General features: G+C 46.3%; 1 protein-coding gene across 1 annotated transcript in view; it reads left to right on the top strand.

The window, feature by feature from the left end:
* The first annotated feature begins 47 nt into the window (after nt 1-47).
* Nucleotides 48-25,158, top strand: part of RTF1 (RTF1 homolog, Paf1/RNA polymerase II complex component) — a 53,630-nt gene continuing 28,519 nt past the window's right edge. The window contains exons 1-2 of the mRNA XM_002717967.6: nt 48-276; nt 17,781-17,891. Of these exons, the coding sequence (XP_002718013.1) occupies nt 79-276; nt 17,781-17,891 (309 nt within the window). The 5' untranslated portion in view covers nt 48-78. The remainder of the gene's footprint in view (nt 277-17,780; nt 17,892-25,158) is intronic.

Genomic DNA, 25,158 nt, shown 5'->3' on the forward strand with positions numbered 1-25,158 from the left:
GGATGGGGCGGGGCGCCGGGCTCTGGCGAACGGCTTGCGCCGGGCGGGGGGCGGGGCCAGGGGCGGAGCGGAGCGCGCATGCGCGGTCGCCTTTGTGTGGGTCGAGCGGCGGCGGCGGCGGCGGCAGTGGCGGTCCCACTGGCAGGCGGGCAAGAGGGGAGTCCGGGCGGCGTCCGGCGTGGGAGCCGGGGGACCACCATGGTAAAGAAGCGGAAAGGCCGTGTCGTGATCGACTCGGACACAGAGGATAGCGGCAGCGACGAGAACCTGGATCAGGTGGGGGCAGGCCGCGAAGGCGCGGGCCGGCAGAGCCGGAGGGCTGAGTCGGGGCCACGGGATCCGGGAGCCGACCGGGCCCGGAGCCTCCTGGCCTGAGCGTCCGGTCTGCTCCGTTCCCTGACCGCGGTGCAGCCCCCTTTCCTGTGTTCCCCGCAGCGTCCGAGGCCCTCAGAGTCCGGCCCAGGCCTGGAGACAGAGCCCCGAGGACTTGGCGCCTTGGGCGGGGAGGCGGGGCAGGGACGGAGATGATGGGCCTCGGGCTCAGGGGTTCCGAAGGGGGCCTCGGGGCTCTGGGGTACCGAAAAGGGGCCTCGATCTGCCGGGGCCGCATCGGGGCGACGGGCTATAGGCCAGGCGCTCGGGGCCCGGGAGATAGGAAGTATCTCCCGCCAACCCCGGGTAGGCTGGAAGGTTTTGGAGGAGGTGCAGTGGTGACCGTGGGGCGGTGCGGGGGAGAGGGCCGAGAAGGTGCAGACTCTGAAGATGAAGTTTTTCAGACAACGGGTGTGGGCAGAGGAGGGGCACTCGTAAACGTTCCGGGGAGCTTCTGTCGTGCTTGGCAAGGAAGACTTAGTGTGGGCATGAGTCTGAGGGCTAGGGTCGTTTGTGGTTGCAGTGGGTCCCTGCTGGGATGTCAGAGCGAAGAAGACACTCTTGGGAGGAGGGAAGAATCGGAGAACTATGTAGGACGGCGTGGAGGGACTGTGGCCCGGGACTCTTGGCATTTTTCATGCAGCATTCCAGAATTCTTTCTTACTTGGAGATCGTGCAGGGAACATTAAAAGTAACTTTTGGCCTCAGTGTCTTGGGATAGCCTGAACTGTTTCTATACCCTAGAAAGTACTGTAGGAAGCTGTCCTTTGTAGCATTGCTTTGAGAATACCATGAGATACAAAGATAGCTTCTCCCGTGTTTAAGGAGCAAATGGTACAAAGAAAGAATGTACAAGAGATAGTAGGTTTTTAAGTTGAGTAGAGAGAGTACTGAAATTGGAATCTGAAGATTTGAGTTCTAGACTGGGCTTACGCTGCTTTCTAGCTGAGTATCTTCAGTCTTCACTATAAAATCAAGATATAACGATTAGCCTTGTGTGTCTAATTAGGTTATTGAAAGAGCAAATGTTTGTAAGGATTAATATTAGGGCAAGCTTTTGCAAACCATAAAGATTTTGTATGAATTACCTCTTGGCCTTTGTTAGGCCAGAGGTCCTAGGACTGACGTCTTAGTGCCCAAAGAAGAGTATTTTAAAGAAGGAAGAACTGGAGAGGTGTTGAAGAAAATGGTAGTGAGTGCATTTTTTTTTTTAAGATTTATCTTTTATTGTTTTTGAATGGCAGAGGTGGAGAAGTAATGAGCTCTTGGAAGGCTATCGGAAGAATAGAAACCTTTTTTTTTTTTTTTAAGATTTTTATTTATTTATTTGAGAGGTAGAGTTACAATCAGTAAGAGGCAGAGACAGAGAGAAAGGTCTTCCTTCCGTTGGTTCACTCTCCAGATGGCCACAACGGCCGGAGCTGCTGATCTGAAGCCAGGAGCTAGGTGCTTTTTCCCAGTCTCCCATGTGGGTGCAGGGACCCAAGGACTTGGGCCGTCCTCTACTGCTTTCCCAGGCCACAGCAGAGAGCTGGATTGGAAGAGGAGCAGCTGGGACTAGAACCGGCACTCATATGGGATGCTGGCGCCGCAGGCGGAGGATTAACCTGCTGCGCCACGGAGCCAGCCCTAGAAACCTTATATTGAGGATAGGAATTGAAAGAGTTGAAAGTGTTCTCATTTAAATGCTCCTGATATTTATAAAAATGTCAAAAGTATATTCTTGTCTGTAAAAAGTTTGGTGGGTAATTTTAGACCTACAGTTAAGAGGATTAGAATATTTCTTACTATTTTCTGTTATACAAATATAGTTGTTTCGGATAATAACTTTAGTTTTCACTTACATGGATCCTAAGGTGAAGGAGACACCTCAGTTCTTTCATTTACATTGTCAAGTTTTCAAGTTATGGTGAAGTTGACACAAGTTTCCCCATTTTGCATTTAAGAAAAATGGAGGCCAGCATCGTGGCTCACTAGGCTAATCCTCCGCCTTGCAGTGCTGGCACACCGGGTTCTAGTCCCGGTCGGGGCGCCGGATTCTGTCCCGGTTGCCCCTCTTCCAGGCCAGCTCTCTGCGATGGCCCGGGAGTGCAGTGGAGGATGGCCCAAGTCCTTGGGCCCTGCACCCCATGGGAGACCAGAAGAAGCACCTGGCTCCTGTCATCGGATCAGCGCAGCACGCTGGCCGCAGCGGCCATTAGAGGGTGAACCAACAGCAAAGGAAGACTTTTCTCTCTGTCTCTCTCTCTCACTGTCCACTCTGCCTTAAAAAAAAAAAAAAAAAAATGGAGATTGATGATTAGTAAGTGGTAGAGTTGAGATCTAAACCCCAATCTGCACAAGTAGAAGGCCTATACTCTTTTTTTTTTTTTTTTAGATTTATTTATTTATTTGAAAGTCAGAATTACACAGCGAGAGGAGAGGCAGAGAGAGAGAGAGAGGTCTTCCATCCGAAGGTTCACTCCCCAATTGGCCACAACGGCTGGAGCTGTGCTAATCTGAAACCAGGAGCTTCTTCCAGGTCTCCCACGTGGCTGCAGGGGCCCAAGCACTTGGGCCATCTTCTACTGCTTTCCCAGGCCATAGCAGAGAGCTGGATTGGAAGTGGAGTACCCGGGACTCGAACCAGTGCTCATATGGGATGCTGGTGCCCCAGGCCAAGGCATTATCACGCTGCGCCACAGTGCCGGCCCCAGGCCTATACTCTTTCTACTGTTCCAACTTAATCTATTAGTCTTTCAGTTTTTCTTATTGCAAAATGAGAATGTTTCACAGCCACTTTCCTTGTTGCTAGAGTTTATGTTTGTAAAGTATGCTGAATACTTTAGAGGAAATTGGTTCATCTATTAAAAAGATTATCTGGGGGACTTTCTCGGTAAAGCGCTCTTAAGACATCTCTTCTGAAGATGCATGAACTAAGCTGCAAATTGTTCTTTCCTTAGTGGCTTTCCACAGAATTCTGATGGATGAAATGAGCTGAGTGCTTCTTTTTGTGGTGGAGATATTTTACCTGATCCACAAAGAGCTTTTCCAGAGTAGCAACTAGAGGGAATTTCTGCTCTAAGTCCAATTCAACATTTAAAGTGGAATTTAATGTGAAATTTGTAGCTAATACCTAGTCAGTTTAACTGCAGTTTCTTTTATTTTTATAAAGATTTATTTATTGGCCTGCGGCTCACTAAGCTAATCCTCCACCTTGCAGCGCAAGCATACTGGGTTCTAGTCCCTGTCGGGGTGCCGGATTCTGTCCCGGTTGCCCCTCTTCCAGGCCAGCTCTCTGCTGTGGCCTGGGAAGGCAGTGGAGGATGGCCCAAGTGCTTGGGCCCTGCACCCCATGGGAGACCAGAATAAGTACCTGGCTCCTGCCATCGGATCAGCGTGGTGCGCCGGGCATGGCGGCCACTGGAGGGTGAACCAACGGCAAAGGAAGACCTTTCTCTCTGTCTCTCTCTCTCACTGTCCACTCTGCCTGTCAAAAAAAAAAAAAAAAAAAAAAAAAAAAAAAAGATTTATTTATTTGAAAGAGCTACACAGAGAGAGGAGATGCAGAGAGAGCGCGAGAGTTCTTCCATCTGATGGTTCACTCCCCAATTGGCTGCAACAGCCAGGTGCTTCTTCCAGGTCTCCCATGTGGGTGCAGGGACCCAAGGACTTGGGCCATCTTGTACTGCTTTTCCAGGCCACAGCAGAGAGCTGGATTGGAAGTGGAGCAGCTGGGTCTCAAACCAGCGCCCGTATGGGATGCCGGCGCTTCAGGCCAGGGCGTTAAACTGCTGCACCACAGCGCCAGTCCTGTTTAACAGCATTTCAACTTCTTCCTCTTCAACTTCTCATTGATGTTCTTGTCACCAGGTGTTAACCAAAATTCAAATTCCCTTTCCTTGCACATCCAGAGGCTACCATTGCTTTCCACCATCTTTGTTCGGTATTGTGCTAGGCTCTTAGAGGAGTCACAGAGAAAGGTCTTTGCCCTCTGGATGTTTTTTTTTTTTTTTTTTCTTTTTTAAATTTATTTATTTTACTAGAAAGAGTTACACAGAGAGAGGAGGAGAGGCAGGGAGAGAGGTCTTCCATCTGCTGGTTCACTCCCCAATTGGCTGTAGCGGCCGGAGCTGTGCTGATCTGAAGCCAGGAGCTTCTTCTGGGTCTCCCATGCAGGTGCAGGGGCCCAAAGGTTTGGGCCATCCTCCACTGCTTTCCCAGGTCATAGTAGAGAGCTGGATCGGAAGTGGAGCAGCCAGGGCTCGACCGGCACACATGTAGGATGCCGGCACCTCAGGTCAGGATTTTAACCCACTGTACCACAGCACCAGCCTCTAACTTCCTAGGGTTTTTAAAACTCAGAACTTAGTTTGAGAATTTGAAGGATTTTCTTTTAGCAGGTGACCTAATATTGATCCTCTTAAGTTACCCACACCCTTTCTTCAATATTTTTGAGTGGCAGGAAATTTGCTGTTGGTGCCTATTGGGGAAGGAAAAAAAACAGAATTTGAGGCATGCCTCTGGGCTTTTTACCTCCTCATGTACTTGCATTGAGATAATGTATCACTCTTTATGGAATATTTATGCATTGGATCCTATAAAATGAAAAGCATCTAAGACAATAAAGAGTTCTCTATTCAGATCAGTTCAATTCAGTATTTATAAAAATGTTACTCTGCCTTTCTGAGGAGGAAAAAAAAGAACTAATAGACACATTAAAATACTTTATGGTTTCCATTCACATTTTAAATGGTGTTTATGCTGTTATGGCCTGTTTTTCTCTGCTCATCCAACTTGAAGTAGCAGTAATTAAGTTTGTCTTTAGGAGAATAGGCCTCCTAAGTATTTTCTAGGAACTATTTTTAGATATTATGTGTAAAATATATCATTGTTATGAAGTATATTACTATAAACTTTTCCCATAAAATGGGAAGTTTAGAAGTTGTGCTTCTCATTAGTGTAGACTTCCTCACATTGGTCAGAGGCAGATTTTGAAGAATATGATGAATTTCTGAAAAGAGTTATTGTTAACTTGTGAAGTTTTAAATTTGTGTCGTAATGTTGCAGCTAGCTTGGTGTAACTTATTTGCTAATTTCACTCAGCTTTTGGAAGCTTTGGTAGCTTTTAGGAAAAACACAAAACCTATCTCAAACACCGGTTCTCTTGGTATATTTATTATTCCCCAAATAGTAGATTGTTTGTTCGTCTTTCAACAACTGTGTTAGATAGTGCTAGGCACAGTGCTATTGGGTGAATAAAACGGAAGCAGTTTCTACCTTGAAGGAGTTTAGAGTAAGGGGTTGGGGGGAGGAAGAGAGAGAGAGAAAGGAAAAGGAGGTTAGGAGACTGAGAGTAAAGAGAAAGGCAGTTAGTGTTCATGGTTGAGGGCCGTAGCACCCTCATGAAACTGAAAGAAGTGCAGAGTGACTGTACGTAACTAGTTGGATAGAGAGTGGTGCCAATGAAGCTTCAGAGGTAGGTTGTTTGACTATTTGAGGGTAGAGAAGTCAGTTTAGTAGATTACAACCAGCATTACAAATAAAAGGGAAACCTAATCAAATGAAAGCATCACGTATGTCATAATAGTAAAGATGAGGTGTATCTTCTTACTGTGGGCTGAGGTTACAAAGTTTTAAAGCCATTGGCAGGGCCACTTGTTAAGACGCTACTCCTGATTGCAGCTTCCTGTTAATGCAGACTCTGTGAAGCAGTAGTGATGGCTCAAGGAGTTAGATCCCTGCCACCTTCATAAGAGACCAGACTTGAGATCATGGCTTCTGGCTTCAGCCCCGTCCCAGCCATTGCAGGCATTTGAGGGGTGAACCAGCAGATGGAGATCTGTCTCTATATCTATATTTCTGTCTGTATCTCTCAAATAATTTTTTAAAAGATTTATTTATTTGTTTGAAAGGCAGAGTTAGCAAGAGAGAGATATCTTCTATCCACTGATTCATTCCCCAAATGACCACAATGGCCAAAACTGTACTGATTTGAAGCTAGGAGCCAGGAACTTCTTCTGGGTCTCTCACATGGGTGCAGGGTTCCAAGTACTTTGGGCCATCTTCCCCTGCTTTCCCAGGCACATTAGCAGGAGCTGGATGGGAAGTGGAGCAGCCAGCACTTGGACCAGCACCCGTTTGGGATGCCGGTACTGCAGGCAGCAGCTTTAACTGCTACACCACAGTGGTGGCCCCTCTCAAATAAATTTACTGAATAAATAAGTGAATATTGAGACCTCATTTCAAAATAAAACAGTCTAAGCTTACCTGGCTGCAGTGTGGGGAGTAACCTGGAGAGGGCCCTGGTGAGGTGGCAGAGAGCAGTCCAGGTGAGGATGGTGGAGTGTGTAAGTTCCACTACAATGGGAGGTCCTGAGGGCAAGGGTGGTTGTTTCCTGCAGCGTCCCTGCACCTAGGGTACTGTCTGCCTGTCAGTATTTGTTGAGTGAGGGACTGGTGTGGACTTCCATGGTAGTTATACAGTGAGTTGAGTGGGTTGGATGTAATGTTCAGAGGACCTGATGAATGATTGGCTGTCAGGATGAGAAGAGGAGGCATAAGGGCTGGACGCCAGCCTCTGTTGTGGGGGAACCCTGGAAGTGGAGATGATGAATTCAGTCTTGGCTATGTGGAGTTTATGGAGTCTCTGAGATTTCCATGTGGAGACATCAAGTAGGTAGAGTAGTTGAAAATAATGCTTGTGTGAACCAGAATAGGCACTTAATAAATCTCTGTTGAATAAGCAAATGCTACTTGGCATACCCAGGGTGGAAAGTTTTCTGAGCCTGTTATGGCGGGCTTACTCACAGAGACAGACACGGTCAATCTGGGGGTTCTTGTTCCAGCTTCTGTACTGTAATCCTGCTATCCCTTCTTGAGTGAGAAGCGTGTGTTAATGAGAAAGTGTGTTCGGAAAAGGGAGCTAAGTAGAAACAAGTAACAGTGAAACTTCTTTTTTTTTAAAAGAAGTCTTTAATGTGTAGCTTGTATTTTGAATGAGTTGAAAATTGATTTTTAAGGTAATTTATTGGGATTCTTGCTGCTATTGAAAGCTGATTTTATTTGGTCAACTCTGCAATATTGTGGTCATTTCTGTAACTTAGCATTTTTATGTATAATTATAATTATTTTCCTGGAAATTTGAAAAAGTTGCCAAATTTAGTGCCAGTCAAATTTGAAGAATTATTATACTGCCACTTTAGAATTATTACCTCAGAAGTGTTTGTTTACTGTTTTTTTTCTTTTATTGTAAAAAATAATCTGTGCTTTTTATTTTTTTTTATTTTTAAAGATTTTATTTATTTATTTGAGAGGTAGAGTTATAGACAGTGAGAAGGAAAGACAGAAAGGTCTTTTGTCTGTTGGTTCACTCTTCAAATGGCCACAAAGGCCGGAGCTGCGCTGATCCGAAGCCAGGAGCCAGAAGCTTCTTCTGGGTCTCCTGCATGGGTGCAGGGGCCCAAGGACTTGGGCCATCTTCTACTGCTTTCCCAGGCCACAGCAGAGAGCTGGATTGGAAGAGGAGCAGCTGGGACTAGAACCTGCACCCATATGGGATACCGGTGCCACAGGTGGAAGATTGGCCTACTGCACCATGGCGCCAGCCCCAATCTGTGCTTTTTTAAAAAAGTAGATTGCTTTGAAAGAGCATCAGAGGAAGTGTTGAGAGAGAGAGAGATCTCTTCCATCTGCTGGCTTACTCCTTAAATGGCTACAACAGCCAGGTCTGGGCCAGACTGAAACCAGGAGCCCAGAATTCCCACCTGGGTGTCCCACATGGGTGACAGGGACCCAAGTACTTGGACCATCATCTGCTGCCTTCCCAGGTGCATTAACAGGAAGCTGGATGGAATCAGAGTACCCAGGACTCCAACCAGCATTCTGAGATGGGATGACCTGGGATGCCAGTGTCCCCAGTGGTATTTTCAACTGCTGTACCATAGCAGCGGCACTGTATAGTGTGTGCTTTTGGAAACAGTTCCAACAGTCAGAATAAAAACACCCTGGCCTACAAGCATACATATACATAATGTCTCCCTTCCATATTCCTGAAAAGTATCCGTGTCTCCTATTTGAATTGTGTTCTGTGAACAGTTTGGAAATGAAATGAAGAATGAGAATTGACATCTCAAATTTAAAACTCTGAATTACTCTCCTTTCCTCAGAATCTGTCAGATCCCCCCACTTCTCTCTGTCCCTGTGGCTGCTTAACCTTGTGCCGACCACCACGCACCCTGAGGAGATTGCTGCTCTGCGCTTCCAGCCTGGCCCCTCTTATCTGTTCATCTCTCAGCATGCTCTTCTGAAAGGTCCTCAGTGCACTGAGTTACTCCCTTGCTTGAACCACATGATGGCCTCCCGCTACCTTCCAATAAAACGCAGGCTCCTGACCGTCTTTACAAACTTCAGAATGATGTGGTTTCTCCGTACCTGTGACCCAGCGTGGTCCATTCTGCCCTTGGCCTGCTCGGCTTCAGTCACACCGTGCCTCTGGCAGTTCTTTGACTCAGTCAAGTTGTTTTCAGCTCCAGGACTTTCCTGTCCCACCTAGAGGCTTCTCTCCAAAGAACTACTGCTCTGTCCCCTCTCCACTGCTCTGTCGATAGTTTCAGCTGAGGTGCCGTCGCCTAGGAGAAGCGTCCACGATAACCAGCCACAGAACTGCCACCCAGGGACTTGATTCTCCCCCTTAGCACTTACTGTTAGGTGACATTCACTGTTCTTATCTGTTGTCTGTCTCCCTGCTTCATTTTAAGTTCTGTGAAATCAAAGACTTGTTTATCTTGTTCACTGCTGTCTCCCAGCACTTGGTGTGTCCTGGGTGCTGGCAATAGGGGGCCAACCGTCCTGTTTTGTCTGGACTGAGGAGTTTGCCAGAATGCAGGACTTTTCAGTACTGAAACCAGGACAGTCCTGGGAAAACCGGAATGTTTGGTCACCCTAATTGGTAGTAATTACTTAGTTACATTTGTGGAATAAATAAGTAAAAAGGAACTCAATATGCTAATGAGGTGTAATATCTCTTAAGATATACTCATATGGGCCTTTATTCTCCTTTTCTTGCTGTATTTTTTTTTTTTTTGGACAGGCAGAGTTAGACAGTGAGAGAGAGAGACAGAGAGAAAGGTCTTCCTTCTGTTGGTTCACCCCCGAAATGGCCGCTATGGCCTGCGCGCTGCGCTGATCCGAAGCCAGGAGCCAGGTGCTTCTTCCTGGCTTCCCATGCAGGTGCAGGAGCCCAAGCACTTGGGCCACCCTCTACTGCCTTCCCAGGCCACAGCAGAGAGCTGGACTGGAAGAGGAGCAACCGGAACTAGAACCTGGCGCCCGATGCCGGCGCCACAGGCGGAGGATTAACCAAGTGAGACACGGCACCGGCCCCGCTGCATTGTATTTTTTAAGATTTATTTATTTATTTGAAAGAGTTACAGAGGGAGAGAGAGACAGAGCGAGAGAGAGAGAGAGAGAGATCTTCCATCCACTGATTCACTCCCTAGGTGGTTGCGATGGCCAGGGCTGGGCCAGGCTGACGCCAGGAGCCAGGAACTTCTTATAGGTCTCGCATGTGGATGTCAGAGGCCCAAACATTTGGGCCATCTTCCAGTGCTCTTCCCTGGCCATTATCAGGGAACTGGATCAGGAGTGGAGCAGTCACATTTGAACTGACACCCACATGGGCTACTAAAGTTGGAGGTGGCAGCTTTTCCCACTGTACTGCAATGCCAGCTTCCTTGCTTCATTTTAGAGTCTCAGTTTTGGCAGTTTAATTTTTTTTTTTAAAGATTTATTTATTTGAAAGAGTTGCAAAGAGAGAGATGGAGAGACGGTGGTGGGGGGTGGGGGGGTATCTTCCATCTGTGGTTCACTTCCCAGTTGGCTGCAATAGCAAGGGCTGGGCCAGGCTGAAACCTGGAGCCAGGAGCTTCCTCCAGGTCTCCCATTTGAGTGCAGGGGCCCAAGCACTTGGACCATCTTCTGCTGCTTTCCCAGGTGCATTAGCAGGGAGCTGGATTGGAAGTGGAGCAGCTGGAACTACTCCCTTTGCCACAAGGCCAGCTGCCAGTTTACTTTCATGTTAAGTGTAGCATTTAAGCTTGCTAATGAAGCTGCTCTAGAAGCCAGTATTGGCATATCTATACAGCTGTACCTAGGCCTCTGGCATTGCTTCAAGCAGATCTTTAGTTGAGCTCCAGTTGGGTCTGTCCTGCTGCTTCCTCACACTCCATTCCCTGGAGCAATGTGGGGAAAGGTGGGGAAGGTGTTCACTGGATCAGCTGACAGGGGCTGTGGTGAAAGCCATCAGTGGACCCAGGAAGTGTCTCGCAGCCTGTGTGGCACTGAGGTGGCTGGCAGGGGAGAGCTGCAGCTGGACCTACCCCTTGTGCATGGTTCACTTTCTGATTGACATTTTGGGATACAAGTGTTGTATGGATCACCCCCAAAAAACCTGATGGCCTCTTCCTGTGTGCAGTATTGTGAAGGGCTTTCAGCTGCGTGGTGGTCTGTTCAGCTGTACGTAACAGCCTCACTTGAAGGAAGAGAACTGAACTGAAATGTGAAATTTTTCCAGGCCATGAATTCCCCCGGTAGCTTTGGATATAGCCATCCAGTTATACGCAGGGTATCTTTCACTCTTACGGTTTTTGCTATCTCCATACCATTGTTAAGATGGATTTTTATAGTGGAAGAGAAACTGCTTGTTAGATGGAGTTGTTCATTCAATGAGAGGCATTTGCTGGGGTTTAGTATAGAGTAGAACTTATTAATAAGGAGTCAGCACTCATTTTCTTTTTCAAGATTTATTTATTTACTTGAAAGTCAGAGTTACACAGAGAGAGAAGGAGAGGCAGAGAGAGAGAGAGAGAGAGGTCTTTCATCCGCTGGTTCACTCCCCAAATGGCTGCAATGGCCGGAGCTGTGCCAATCTGAAGCCAGGAGCCAGGAGGTTCTTCCCAGCCTCCCACGCAGGTGCAGGGGCCCAAGCACTTCGGCCATCTTCTACTGTTTTCCCAGGCCATAGCAGAGAGCTGGATTGGAAGTGGAGTACCCGGGACTCGAACCGGAGCCCATATGGGATGCCGGTGCTGCAGGTAGCGGCTTTACCTGCTACTCCATAGCGCTGGCCCCACTTTTTTTTTTTTTTTTTTTTTTAAGGTTTTATTTATTTATTTGAGACATAGTTACAGACAGCGAGAGGGAAAGACAGAAAGGTCTTCCATTCTCTGGTTCACTCCCCAAGTGGGTACAACAGCTGGAGCTGGACTGATCCAAAGCCAGGAACTTCTTTTACTCCGAAGCCAGGAGCCTCTTCTAGGTCTCCTACACAGATGAAGAGGCCCATCTTCTACTGCTGTTCTAGGCCAGAGCAGAGCGCTGGATCAGAAGATACGCAGCAGGACTAGAACCAGTGCCTATATGGGATGCTGGCGCTACAGGTGGAGGATTAACCTACTGTACCATAGCACTGGCCCAGCACTCATTATGATTTATTTTTTAATTTGAAAGGCAGAGTCACACAGAAAGAACAGAAAGAGAGAGAATGAAAGAATCTTCCATCCACTGGCTCACTTCAAATAGCCACATGGCCAGGGTGGGTGCCATGTGGGTGCAGGGGCCCAAGGATTTGAGCCATCCTCTGCTGCCCTCCCAGGTACATCAGCAGGGAGCTGGATTGAAAGTGGAGCAGCTGGAACTTGAACCTGTACCCACATGGGATGCTGTGGCTTAACCTGCTGCATCCCAGTACTGGCCCCTGGCAGTACTCATTTCTTAACACTTTAGTTACAATAGCTTTTCATAAATGTCTGTTGCATGTAATAGTATTTCAAAGAGTGATTTGCTTGAGATCATATCCAAATCTCTCTTGGATATTAAATCTGAATTGGTATTAAAACAGGAATTCTAGTGCATTTGTGAACCTCAAAGTATTAGGGAAGAGTTTACGTTCCTGCCAGAAGTCTTTTTGAATTACATAAATTTGCATGAAGGTAATATAGAGAAAAAGGCACTAGTAAACACCTTAAATAAATCACGCAACCCAGACATCCCACACCTAGGGGAAATAAATTTACTCCTGAGGCCAGTGTTTGGTGCAGCATTTAAGACGCCACCTGGGATGCCCTCATCCCATATCAGAGTGTCTGGTTTGAGTCTCATCTCCTGCCAGCATACACCCTGGAAGGTAGCAGGTGAGCGCTCGTGTTTTTGAGTCCTTCCCACCCACAAGGGAGACTCGGATTGAGTTCAGGGCTTTTGGCTTTGGTCTGGCCTAGCCCTGACTGTTGCAGGCATTTAAGTGTGAACTATCAGATGGAATATCTCTGTCTCTCTACTTTCAAATAAAATGGAAAGAAATAAAAATTTAAAATTAATTAGTTCCTATTACCTCAAGTGAAAGAAAAGCTAAGATTTTTGCAGAAACTTGTGCATGAACATAGACCCATCCCAAGAGTGAAACAAGGCAGATGTTTTTCAGCTGATAAAAGGATAAATACTGTGTAATGGAAAACTATTTATCAATCAAAAAGGGCAAGCTGCTGATCCTTGCTGCAACATGGAAGCCTCTCGGATGCACTCTGCTAAATGAGATGAGCCGGATTCAGCAGGCTTCACTCTGTGTGATTCCATCTGTATATGCCTTTCTATGTTAGGCACATCTGCAGGGCCGGAAAACAGGTCCGCGGTTGCCAAGGGATGGAAAGAAGCCAGGGAGCTTGGGGGCAGATGATGGAGCTGTGTGTCTCTTGATTGTGGTATTGGTTAAACTCTACGTATTTGTCAAACTCATAGGACAGACATTAGGAAGGATAAAATATCCCATATGTAAATTATACCTCAAGTTTTTTAAAGATTATAATCACAGAAATATTGCCATCATTTGCATTTTGTCTGTGTAAGTTACCAATTTGGTGTGAAAGAGTAGGTTTTTGGTGTGAAACTCTTGGGTTTTCAGCCTTTTCAGGAAGTTAGTATCTAGGTCTCTCGAATGAAATGGGCAGAGTAACATTTCATGACTGCTTATGAAGAAGAGAGTGTCAGCTGGTTAATCTGAGAAGGTCATTTTCTCATTCTGGCCAAGGAAGCAGGGTGCTCCTAAAATAGAGACTGGAAGAAGAAAACACACACTTGGTAGCAGTCTATTATTTTAAAATCTGTCTTGGTGCCTGACCTATAATTGCGTAGCAGTATCATCATCAAGAAATAATACTAGTAGTATTTATTAGCTGTGTTTTCTCTCTTTTTGGCACAAGGGAAAAATGTTTTAAGTGAGTAAACCGTGACAGAAGAGCCAGGATTGTCTGCCCAGGACTGAATCGTGGCTCTGTCATGTACTGAATGTGTTACTGGATGAGATACAACTTAGAGAAGCTACTTAACCTCTCTCCTGCTCTTTAGTTTCTTTACCTTTAGATGAGGATGATAACTATACCTACCATGGGTTGTTGTGAAGGGTAAATGTATGTCAGATGCTTAATGAAGTAAGTACAGTGTAATTGTGGACTGGTATTGGTATTAGCAGAGAGCAGAGCGAGTAATCATTTGCTACATTTGCATTTTTTAAAAAGATGTATTTATTTATTTGTGTCACAAAGAGAGAGATCTCACATCCTCTGGTTCATTCCTCAAATGGCCACAACAGCTGGGGTTGGGCCAGGCCAAAGCTAGGAGCCTGGAACTCCATCCAGGTGTCCCATGTAGATAGCAGGGGCCCGAGTACTTGGGCCATCTTCTTCTGCTGCTTTCCCAGGCTCATTAGCAGGGAGCTGGATCAGAAATGGAGCAGCAGACACTTGAACTGGCACCCATATGGGATGTCAGCATAGCAGGAGGCTATTTAACTTACTGTGCCATAACACTGGGCCCCATTTGTTGCATTTTTTAAGAAATGTTTATTTTATTTGTTTGAAAGGGAGTGTTATTGGGGGGAGGGGGTAAGGGAGGGGGAGAGAGAGAGAGAGAGATCTTCCATTTGCTAGTTTACTTCCAAAATGGCTGCAACAGCCAGGACTGGACCAAGCTGAAGCCAGGAGCCTGGAACTCCATCTGGGACTCTCATATGGGTGGCAGGGATCCAGGTACTTGGGCCATCTTCTTTCCTGCTTATTTATTTTTTTATTTTTTATATTTATTTGAGTGCAGAGTTACAGACAAAAAGAGGGAGAGACAGATACAGAGGTCTTCCATCTAATTGATCACTCCCCAAATGACCACAATGGCCAGAGCAGAGCCAAACTGAAGCCGGCTGCCAAGAGCTTCCTCCAGGTCTCCCACGTGGGTGCAGGGCCCCAAACACTTGGACGATCTTCTGCTGCCTTCTCAGGCCATAATCAGAGAGCTGGATCAGAAGAGGAGCAGCTGGGACACAAACCAGTGCCCATATGAGATGCTGGTGCCACAGGCAGAGGCTTAACCTACTATACCCTTGGGCCATCTTATGCTTTTCCAGGCACATTAGCAGGGAGCTAGATCAGAACAGCCAGGACTTGAACTGGCTCCTATATGGGATGTCAGCATTTGCCACTGTGCCACAATGCTGACCCCCATTTGTTGCATTTTTGAGAGATTAGAATGAACTGTGGGGAAGTAAAGGGAGAAAGGAACCATGTGAGAAAGGAACCTGTTGTGGCCAAGACTTGCTTACTGGTACTTCTTCCTCCTTTAATCTCACTTAAATCATCAGAACAAAACAGAGGTGTGAATGGAAGTGGTGGAGTTTTCAGATTAGGGTTTGGATATATTGATTTAGCACTTGTTGTCAGACCCTGGGTTCGAGGTCAGAAATATATTTATGAAGGTACATAACAAAGTTCATGGAGAAATAGAACAAAACAATGTTTATTTTGTCCCCCAAAATTTGGAAATCTGGGGTTGGCATTATGGCACAGCAAGTTAAACAACTGCCTGAAATGCTGGTGTCCCATATGGGTGCCGCTTAAGAGTCCCAGCTGCTCTATTTCCAACCCAGTTCCATGCTATGCACCTGGGAAAACAGTGGAAGATGACCCAAGTGCTTGGGCCCCTGCACCCATGTGGGAAACCTGGAAGAAGCTTCTGGCTTGGGCCTGGCTGAGCCACAGCTGTTGTGGCAATTTGGGGAGTGGACCACTGGATGGAGGATCTCTGTCTTTCTCTGTAATTCTGCCTATCAAATAAATAAATATTTATATAAAAAGTAAAAAAACAGGGGCTGGAGCTGTGGTGTAGTGGGCTAAGCTTCCGCCTACATCTATTCCTCTTCCAATCCAGCTCTCTGCTATGGCCTGGGAAAGGAGTGGAGGATGGCCATAACTGCTGGCTCCTGGCTTTGGATCAGCCCAGCCCTGGCCATTGGCGGTTGTTTTGGGGAGTGAACTAATGGATGGAAGACCTTTCTCTCTGTCTCTTCCTCTCTCTGTAACTCTAGCTCTCAAATAAATCTTTAAAAAAAGAGAGAAAAAAAACACTATAGACAGACCTCAGTACTCTTCAAATATCATTTCTCCACAAACTTTGAAAAAAGATTTTTTTTTTTTTTTATAGGCAGAGTGGATAGTGAGAGAGAGAGAGACAGAGAGAAAGGCCTTCCTTTTGCCATTGGTTCACCCTCCAATGGCCACTGCGGCCAGCGCGCTGCATCTGGCGCACCGCGCTGATCCGATGGCAGGAGCCAGGTACTTATCCTGGTCTTCCATGGGGTGCAGGGCCCAAGGACTTGGGCCATTCTCCACTGCACTCCTGGCCACAGCAGAGAGCTGGCCTGTAAGAGGGGCAACTGGGACAGAATCCAGCGCCCCGACCGGGACTAGAACCTGGTGTGCCGGCGCCGCAAGGTGGAGGATTAGCCTAGTAAGCTGCGGCGCCGGCTGAAAAAAGATTTTTTAAAATTTACTTTAAAGGTGGAGAGACAGTAATAGCAAGATCTTTCATCTGCTGATTTATTCCCCAAATGTCCTTAATAGGCCAGTCTAGGCCAGACTGAAGCGAGAAATCTAAAACTCCTCTGGGTCTCCTGTGTGGATGCCAAACACTCGTCTGACAGGGTGCACATTAACAAGAAGCTGGAATTAGAAGAGGAGCCAGGACTTAAACCCAGGCACTCTACCATGAAATGTTAATGTCCTCAGTCCTGGCTCCTCCGCTCAAATCCAGCTTCCTGCTCATGTGTCTGGAAGGCAGCAGATGTTGGCCCAAATATTTTGGTTCCCTGCCACCCATATGGGAGAACCAGTCTGGCCCAGATCTGGTTGTTGTGGTTGTGGCTATTTGGGGAGTGAACCAGCAGATAGAGATCTCTCTATATATCCTTTTTTTTTTTTTTAAACTTATTTATTTGACAGGTAGAGTTATAGACAGTGAGAGAAAGAAACAGAGAGAAAGGTCTTCTTCCGTTGGCCGCCACGGCCGGTACTGCGCCGATCTGAAGCCAGGAACCACGTGCTTCCTCCTAGTCTCCCATGCGGGTGCAGGGCCCAAGCACCTGGGCCACTCTCCACTGCCCTCCTGCGCCACAGCAGAGAGCTGGATTGGAAGAGGAGCAACAAGGACTAGAACCCGGTGCCCATATGGGATGCCGGCGCCGCAAGGCGGAGGATTAACCAAGTGAGCCATGGCGCCTGCCCCTCTGTCTATTCTTTTGTCTGTCACTCTGCCTTTCAAATAAATAAAAAATATGGATGAGATTTATGAATAAATAATAATAATATGAAGTAAATAATAATTAAGTACCTTGTGTACTTTTTTTCCTCTTTAAGTACTCAAAATATAAAATGAGGGGCAGGTGTTGGTCTAACAGGTAACCTATTAGGATGCCCACAACCCACATTGGAGTAAATGGGTTTGGTGCCAGAGTATCAGTTAGCTGTACCACTTAGGAGAGTGAGTGGATTGCTTTGTGAACTGGGTTGTTACCAGTTCCTGAGATCAGTGCTTCAGTGGTGTAGAGGGAGATCAGTGATAATTTGAGGTAGCCCCCAGTTCACTTTTCCATTTGCTTTTTTTTTTTTTTTTTTTTTTTTTGACAGGCAGTTAGACAGAGAGAGACAGAGAGAAAGGTCTTCCTTCTGTTGGTTCACTCCCCAAATGGCTGCTACAGCCAGCGCGCTGCGCCGATCCGAAGCCAGGAGCCAGGTGCTTTCTCCTGGTCTCCCATGCGGGTGCAGGGCCCAAGCACTTGGACCATCCTCCACTGCCTTCCCAGGCCACAGCAGAGAGCTGGACTGAAAGAGGGGCAACCGGGACAGAACCGGCGCCCCAACCGGGACTGCAACCCAGGGTGCCGGCGCCACAGGCAGAGGATTAGCCAAGTGAGCCGTGGCACCAGCCTCCAGTTGCTTTTTTATTTCAGTTGTACATTTCCCATTAAGAGAGAGGGGCTGCATGGAATCTACTCTTTTTGGATGTTCTTTCTCTGTTGAACAAAACTGATGTGACTATTTCTGCCCTCTTAGGAGCTGTTGTCCCTGGCCAAGCGGAAGCGCAGTGATTCTGAGGAGAAGGAGCCACCTGTGAGTCAGCCTGCAGCCTCGTCTGACTCTGAGACGTCCGACAGCGACGATGAGGTGGGTGTGGAGAGACTAGTGGGACCCATGATATTTGAGGGTCCCTGACTTGGTGACACCTGCTGGCCTCGTTTCCTTAAACTGAGACATACAGCTTAAGATGCAGAACTTGTTAGGAAGAGAGCTCTTGAATCTCTGTTCATTGTACTGCCATCTACTAGGTGCCTTTGCAGGAGTGTCTTGGCCATTCTTTAGTCTTGCTCTCTGCCTACTTACTGAAGAAAGAGTACTACTCATTGTTTTGTGTGTGTGTGTTTTTAACTTTGCTTTCATCTTAGGAAAGAAATTTTATCAAAAATGTTGTATTTGAGGTGGGCGCCATGGCACAAGTTGAGCCCCTGCTTGAGATGCCTACATCTAGGGATGCATACATATCAGAGGTTGGCTTGAGCCCCAGCTACTCTGCTTCCGATTCAGCAGATGATGGTCCAAGTCCTCAGGTCCCTGCCACCCATGTGGCAGACCAAATAGAGTTCCAGGCTCTTAGCTTTGACCTGTGGGGACATCTGGTGGGTGAACCAGCAGATGGAAGACTTCTCTCTTTCTCTCTTGCTCTCTCTCTGATACTGTGCCTTTCAAGTAAATAAAATTTTTAAAGGAACCTTTATGTTTAAAAACAAATACTGGGGCTGATATTGAGGCACAGCAGGTTAAGCCACTGTCTGCGATGCTGGCATCCCATTTTGTAGCATTGGTTTTAGTCCTGGCTGCTTTGCTTCTGATCCAACTGCCTCCTGATGTGCCTGGGAAAGCAACAAGGATGGTCCAAGTGCTTGGGTGTTGGCCACCCACATGGGATACCCAGACAGAGTTGTAGGCTCCTGGCTTCAGCCTGGCTGATTGTGGGCTATTACAGCCATTTGGGGAGTCAACCAGTGGATAGAAGATATTTCTCCCTCTCTCTATCACTCTGCCTTTCAAATAAATAAATCTTTAACCAAAAAAACTTGTTTTATTGGGAAGTATTAAGACAAGAAGTTTCCTTTGGGAAGATTGATCCAATATCTTCAGAATGATGATGCTGACTTTAAAGGAGGAAAACCCAAGTATTTATTGCCTAAACCATGGTGACATTCTTAAGCTTCCCACCAACAAAGTGCGACTTAAAAGATCCACAACTTTTTTGGAAGACAGGAACAAAGGGAAAGGTGTTTGAAACACTCCTACCTGTTTCTCATTTGATTTAAAATATGCTTTTCCCCGTAGTAATTTCCTGCAAAGAGGTCCATATCACTTTTCTGTTTAATCTCTTCCTCTGCAGTCTAGGAAAGAATTTTTGACAGAAAGAATGTTTATTTAATATGATAAAATTTAATTAACAGCTGAAGAGTACTTATCAGTGCCCCGCATATGCAGATTGGGAATATTTGCATTCTGATTGACTGTAGTGGTGTTCTCTCACTATTAAATAATTTAGTAGACTTAAAATTGCTTTCCACAGCAAGAGGTAGTGTGAATGTATTCTTTTATTTATTTTTAATGGAGGAGTTTTAATTTTTTTCAAACTGATAAAAGTAACCCAATCTGTTAGAAAGTCAGTTGAACCTATAAAGGCTTTTTGTTTGTTTTTCTGAATGTGTATATCATACAGGAACTCTTGAAGTATTTCTCTCTCTCTTTCACTGTTCCCACAAGTATGGACAAGAGAGCACTAGAGAGAGAGGGGTGTGTGAAGAGGGATCTCATCAGCTAGATCACTCCCCAAAATAGGCCTGCGTTGGTAGGTGGAGAGGCTGCCAGGAACTGGAAGTCCCACATGAGTGGCCAGAACCAAATGCCCGCCCCCCCCCTCAAGTACTTTTATTTTTCATGTTTCAGACGTGGCGCTGCTGTGGTTCCCCCTTCGCTCAGGTTAATTCTGTGTTGTGTCTGGAATGCCCTGCAGTATGTTTGTGGCCTTTGTGGTTCCCATTAAGACACAAACTGTCATTGGAACTCCTGCATTCTCCGCGTTCCTATTATTAGGTCAGAATCCTAAGCATGCAGTGACTTTAGGGGTCCCCTTTCATCTTTTAAACTGCTTCCTCTGGGAGGGTAGAGTGTGTTTGTACCCTACAGCATTAGAGGACCCCAAAGCTTGTGTCAGAGCAGATCCAGCGTGCATGCCAGCCTTTGCAGTATGGGATTCCCTTTGCTGCTTGCAGCTGCTTAACCAAGTAAGCAGAGTCTTCACCTTAGAATGCTGTCCAACTGTTTGCACACTTTGTGGAGAAAAAGCTGACAGGCAAGCCGTGCCATGCCGTGCCCTGTCCAGCAGCAAATGAGACTTTGAATGACTTTTCCCCTACAAGTCCTGGGCTCCTGTGTAGCCTCCAGGTCCCAGGCCCTCCCAGGAATAGCAGTCTCTGAGGCACTGCCATTCGGAAGGCCACTGCCTGTCCTATGGTTTGTATCATCTCTTTGGCCTGGGCTGCTAGTATTACACAGAGCACTTTAGAATTAGAGCAAATATTCCATTGGTTTTGACAATTAAGAAATAACTAGCGCTGTGGCACACTAGGTTAATCCTCCGCCTGCAGTGCTGGCATCCCACATGGGTGCCGGTTGTAGTTCTGGTTGCTCCTCTTCCAGTCCAACTCTCTGCTGTGGCCTTGAAAGGCAGTGGAGGCCGGCGCCGTGGCTCAATAGGCTAACCCTCCACCTAGCGGTGCCGGCACACTGGGTTCTAGTCCTGGTCGGGGCTCCGGATTCTGTCCCAGTTGCCCCTCTTCCAGGCCAGCTCTCTGCTGTGGCCAGGGAGTGCAGTGGAGGATGGCCCAAGTCCTTGGGCCCTGCACCCCATGGGAGACCAGGAGAAGCACCTGGCACCTGCCATTGGATCAGTGCGATGCGCCAGCCACAGCGTGCCAGCCGCAGCGGCCATTGGAGGGTGAACCAATGGCAAAAGGAAGACCTTTCTCTCTGTCTCTCTCTCTCACTGTCCACTCTGCCTGTAAAAAAGAAAAGAAAGAAAGAAAGGCAGTGGAGGATGGCCCAAGTCCTTGGGCTCCTGCACCCGCATGGGAGACCAAGAAGAAGCACCCGGCTCCTGGCTTCGGATCGGCACAGCTCCGGCCGTAGCGGCCATTTGGGGAGTGAACCAACGGAAGGAAGACCTTTCTCTGTCTCTCTCTCTCTCACTGTCTATAACTCTACCTGTCAAATAAATAAAAAAAATTTTTTTTAAATAACTATTAAGAATGTATAAAAATTAATTAATGTTTTAAGAGGCAGAGAGGGAGAGAGGGAAAAAAAAAATCTGCCATCCACTGGTTCACTCCCCAGATGTTATGAAGCCAGGAGCCAGGAACTCACTCAAGTCTCCCATGTGAGTGGCAGGACCCAACTGTTTGAGCCATTACCCACCATCTCCCCCTGTGCATGTTAGTCGGAGCAGGGCTGGGACTCAAACATAGGTACTCCGATAGGGGATATGAATGGGCATCCTAGGATGCCCTTAGCTACCAGGTCAGCGTTCTCCCCTGAAAAAAAATTTTTTAATCCAACTAACCACTGGAGAATCAGTGTTGTTACTTGTATAATCAGGTTTATGGCAGTTGTAGGCATTTAAGTAGGTCAGGAATTTCTGAGAGATCCTTAGGATATAAAATTTGAGACTGGCTCTTGCTTTTTTTTCTCTCTCTCTCATAATATTCTTGTCTCTCTTTGGAGAAAAAAGCCATATACTGGCTATGTCTTCTCATTTCTGCTTTAGTTTTATCTCTTTATTACCTACAAATTACCTTTTAGAAATTTGGTTGTTAAAGTGACAATTCTCAGTCAGATGTACTAGGAGCTATGCTGAAGTTTGAAGTTTTTTTCACATGTCTCTCTGTTGTTAGTTTGTAGTTATTTGCTTGTTTGTTTTTGAAAGAGTTACAGAGAGAGAGGGAGAGACAGAGAAATTGATCTTCCATCCCCTGATCCATTCCACAGATGGCTGCAATGCCCAGTGCTGGGCCAGGTTGAAGCCAGGAGCCAGGAGCTGCTTCAGGGTCTCCCACATGGGTGACTAGGGCCTAAGCACTCGGGCCATCTTCTGGCTGCTTTTCCCAGGCTGTTAGCAAGAAGCTGGATTGGAAGTGAAGCAGCTGGGACTTGAACTGGTGCCCATATGGGATACCAGAGTCACAGGCAGCAGCTTTACCTGTTAAGCCACAATGCTAGTCCATGTAGTTGTTTTTGAAAGAGTAACTGAGAGAGAGAGAAAGAGCAAGAGAGCATAAGAACACTTAGACCCACTGGTTCACTCCCGAAATGCATGGGCCTAGCTGATGCTGGGAGCCCAGAACTCCAAGTCTTCAACTTGGATGACAGGGGTCCAAATATCTGAGCTATCTTCTTTTTTTTTTTTTTTATTTATTATTTTATTATTTTATTTTTTTGATAGGCAGAGTGGACAGTGAGAGAGACAGAGAGAAAGGTCTTCCTTTGCCGTTGGTTCACCCTCCAATGCTGATCCGATGGCAGGAGCCAGGTGCTTCTCCTGGTCTCCCATGGGGTGCAGGGCCCAAGGACTTGGGCCATCCTCCACTGCACTCCCTGGCCACAGCAGAGAGCTGGCCTGGAAGAGGGGCAACTGGGACAGAATCCGGAGCCCCGACCAGGACTAGAACCCAGTGTGCCGGCACCGCTAGGTGGAGGATTAGCCTATTGAGCCGCGGCGCCGGCCCAAATTATTGATTTTTAAATCATTGATTTTTAAATCTGTAGCCTTGTTCTCAACATTTTTGAGAAGTGAAAGCATTTGGCCCAGCCTTGTAGCTCAACACTAATCATACCCTAGAGCTTTTGTCAGCCTTCCTGGGTGGCGTTTATGCCCCCACCTGCTTTTTCTAAGACTTATCTCTGCTTTCCTTCATTCCATTTCTTTTTCTACTTTATTCCTTTCTGAGACTTCTCTTTCTTTTATCCTCTCTGATCTTTCAGGTTCTCCCACTCTGAGCTAGTTCTGCTACTTTCACATGTTATTTATATTAGTAGCAAAACATTGATAGAATGTTCTGGAAAAAAATGACTTTTTCTTATACATTCATTTAGTAACAGCTTTTTCAGGAAGTTGGCCTAGGTATCAAAGAGTGTTTTGTTTTTGTTTTACCATACAGATAATACATAATCAGCACGTATTTCCAATAAAGGCCTTCAGTGCTGAGCTAATGTTTTCCTGTGTGCACAGTAAAGTTTTCAGACACATAACACCTCTGGAACAAGGTGCTCCATATATATAAATGAGTTCTATGCTACAGCCAAACTCTTCAAAGTTTCTAATCTAAAACCACAGCCACCATTGTGCAGCCTATTAAGTTTCTGCCTTTGATGCTGGATCCCATAGCAGAGTGCTGGTTTGAGTTGTGGCTGCTCAGCTTCCAGTCTAGCTCCCTGCTAATGTGCCTGGGAAGGCAGCAGGAGATGGCCTTTGTAGTTGGACCCCTGCCACCCACATGGTAGACCTGGATGGAGTTCCAGGCTCCTGGCTTCTGCTAGGCCCAGCCTTGGCTGTCATGGCTATTTTGAGAGTGAACCCATGGATGAAAGATTCTCTCTGTGTCACTCTGCCTTTCAAATAAAATTATCTTTTAAAAAATAAAACATATAACCATTATCTTTGAGAGGAAGGGAGTAGATATTATTACATATACGGTCTGAGTATCAACTTATCCAAAATGTCTGGGACCTAATTTAAAGGTTTCCAGATTAGGAATGCTAAAGTTTTTATTGTTTTAAAACTATGACTATGAATGGCAGATCATGTACTTTGAAATAACACCTTCCAAAATATCAAGCTGCCTGGTACTGCTCTTCATAGCTGTCCCCTCTCTGTTTCTATAGGTAAGTAGCCATTGTGCCCATCTCTTGGTACTGTGCTTTATTTATCCTTGGCTGCCTCCATCTGATCTGCTCTGGGGTCAGGAAACCCAGGAACCCAGTAGAGTTCAGGTTAGAACGCCCTGCTTCAGTACTGGAATTTACTAACCCTTTGGATTGCTCACAGATGTTGTTAGTTACTTGTGGCTCTTGGCTGTACAGACGACTGTACACAAGCACCTCCTTTATCTTGGTAGTGTTAAATTGTCATCACAAGAACTTGGAATAAGAAACTGGTTTTTATGGACCGCTTGCTCAGATTTATTTATAGCAAATTCTGGTACTTCCTACCAAACAGTGTAGTACAGCATTAATTACATTTTACATTTTTTGGTATTACTTCTGTTTCTTTTGTTTTTATCTCCACAACTAGACTGAAAGTTTTGGTGATTGAGGGCAGAGATTCTCCCTGCTTTCCAGCTAAATATATTTGATTGCTGGATTATAAAATACAATAGTGTCCTTTTTACTTTGATTAATGACACAGAGGGGACAAGAAGCTAAGCTATTCTTCATGTTCTTTGGGCTGACATTAAATTGCATTTATTCTTCAATTCTTCTGACCCTTCTCCATCTTCAGGGAAGAAAACTCACCGGAATCAGGAACCATGCATATGCTGTCAAGCATTCCTCTTCTTGCCCACTGCCAGGGTCTACAGTAATGACCGTAGAACCTGCCGACAATTGCTGTGACTTTCTTTAACGCTCAGTTCATAGGGAATCCCGCGATGCTAGGGGGTCTTAGGGATCCTCTGAACTCCATTATTCCATGGATAAGAAAATAGAGGCTCACAGAAGACCCGATTTCCTTTTTCTATTATAAAAGAGTACCTTGGGAGACAGTTAAAGCACCCATGTCCCATATAAGAGTGCCTGGGTTTGATACCCATCTCTGGTTCCTGACTCCAGGTTCCTGCTAATGCAGACTGTCAAGTGATTAGGTTCCTGCTACTTACGTGGGAGATCCTGGTTGAGTTCCCTGCTTCTGCCTTCAGCCCTGGCTCAGCCCCAGCCATTTCCAGCATTTGGGGGCATAAAACCAGTAGAAGGGATCAGTCAGTCGATTGATCTCTATCTCTCTGCCGGTCAGATAAAAACATTAAAGCGAATAAAATAGGATCTTGTTTCTACTTCAAACTTTGTGGTTTCTGTTGCACTTGTACGCTTTTCTTTTTCCCTGTCTACACTCCCCTGGCAGGTGAGGGAGGCACTGCTGTTATTCTTGCTTTACAGATTAGGAAACAGTCCCATGTTGAAGGCTGGGCTGGATTCCAGTTCTTTGACCTCAGTCCCAGTGGTGTTTGTCACCAGCCCAACTGTTACTCTGTAACCCTACTTCAAGGTGTTTCATTTCACTTGTAAACGCAGTTCAGAGTAGCTGGGCTGGGTTGGTCTCTCCTCTGGGTCCTGAAATCTAGGAATA

Source organism: Oryctolagus cuniculus, chromosome 12 (genome assembly GCF_051225735.1).
Source record: "Oryctolagus cuniculus isolate XC-2025 breed Fujian yellow rabbit chromosome 12, ASM5122573v1, whole genome shotgun sequence".
Taxonomy (NCBI): domain Eukaryota; kingdom Metazoa; phylum Chordata; class Mammalia; order Lagomorpha; family Leporidae; genus Oryctolagus; species Oryctolagus cuniculus.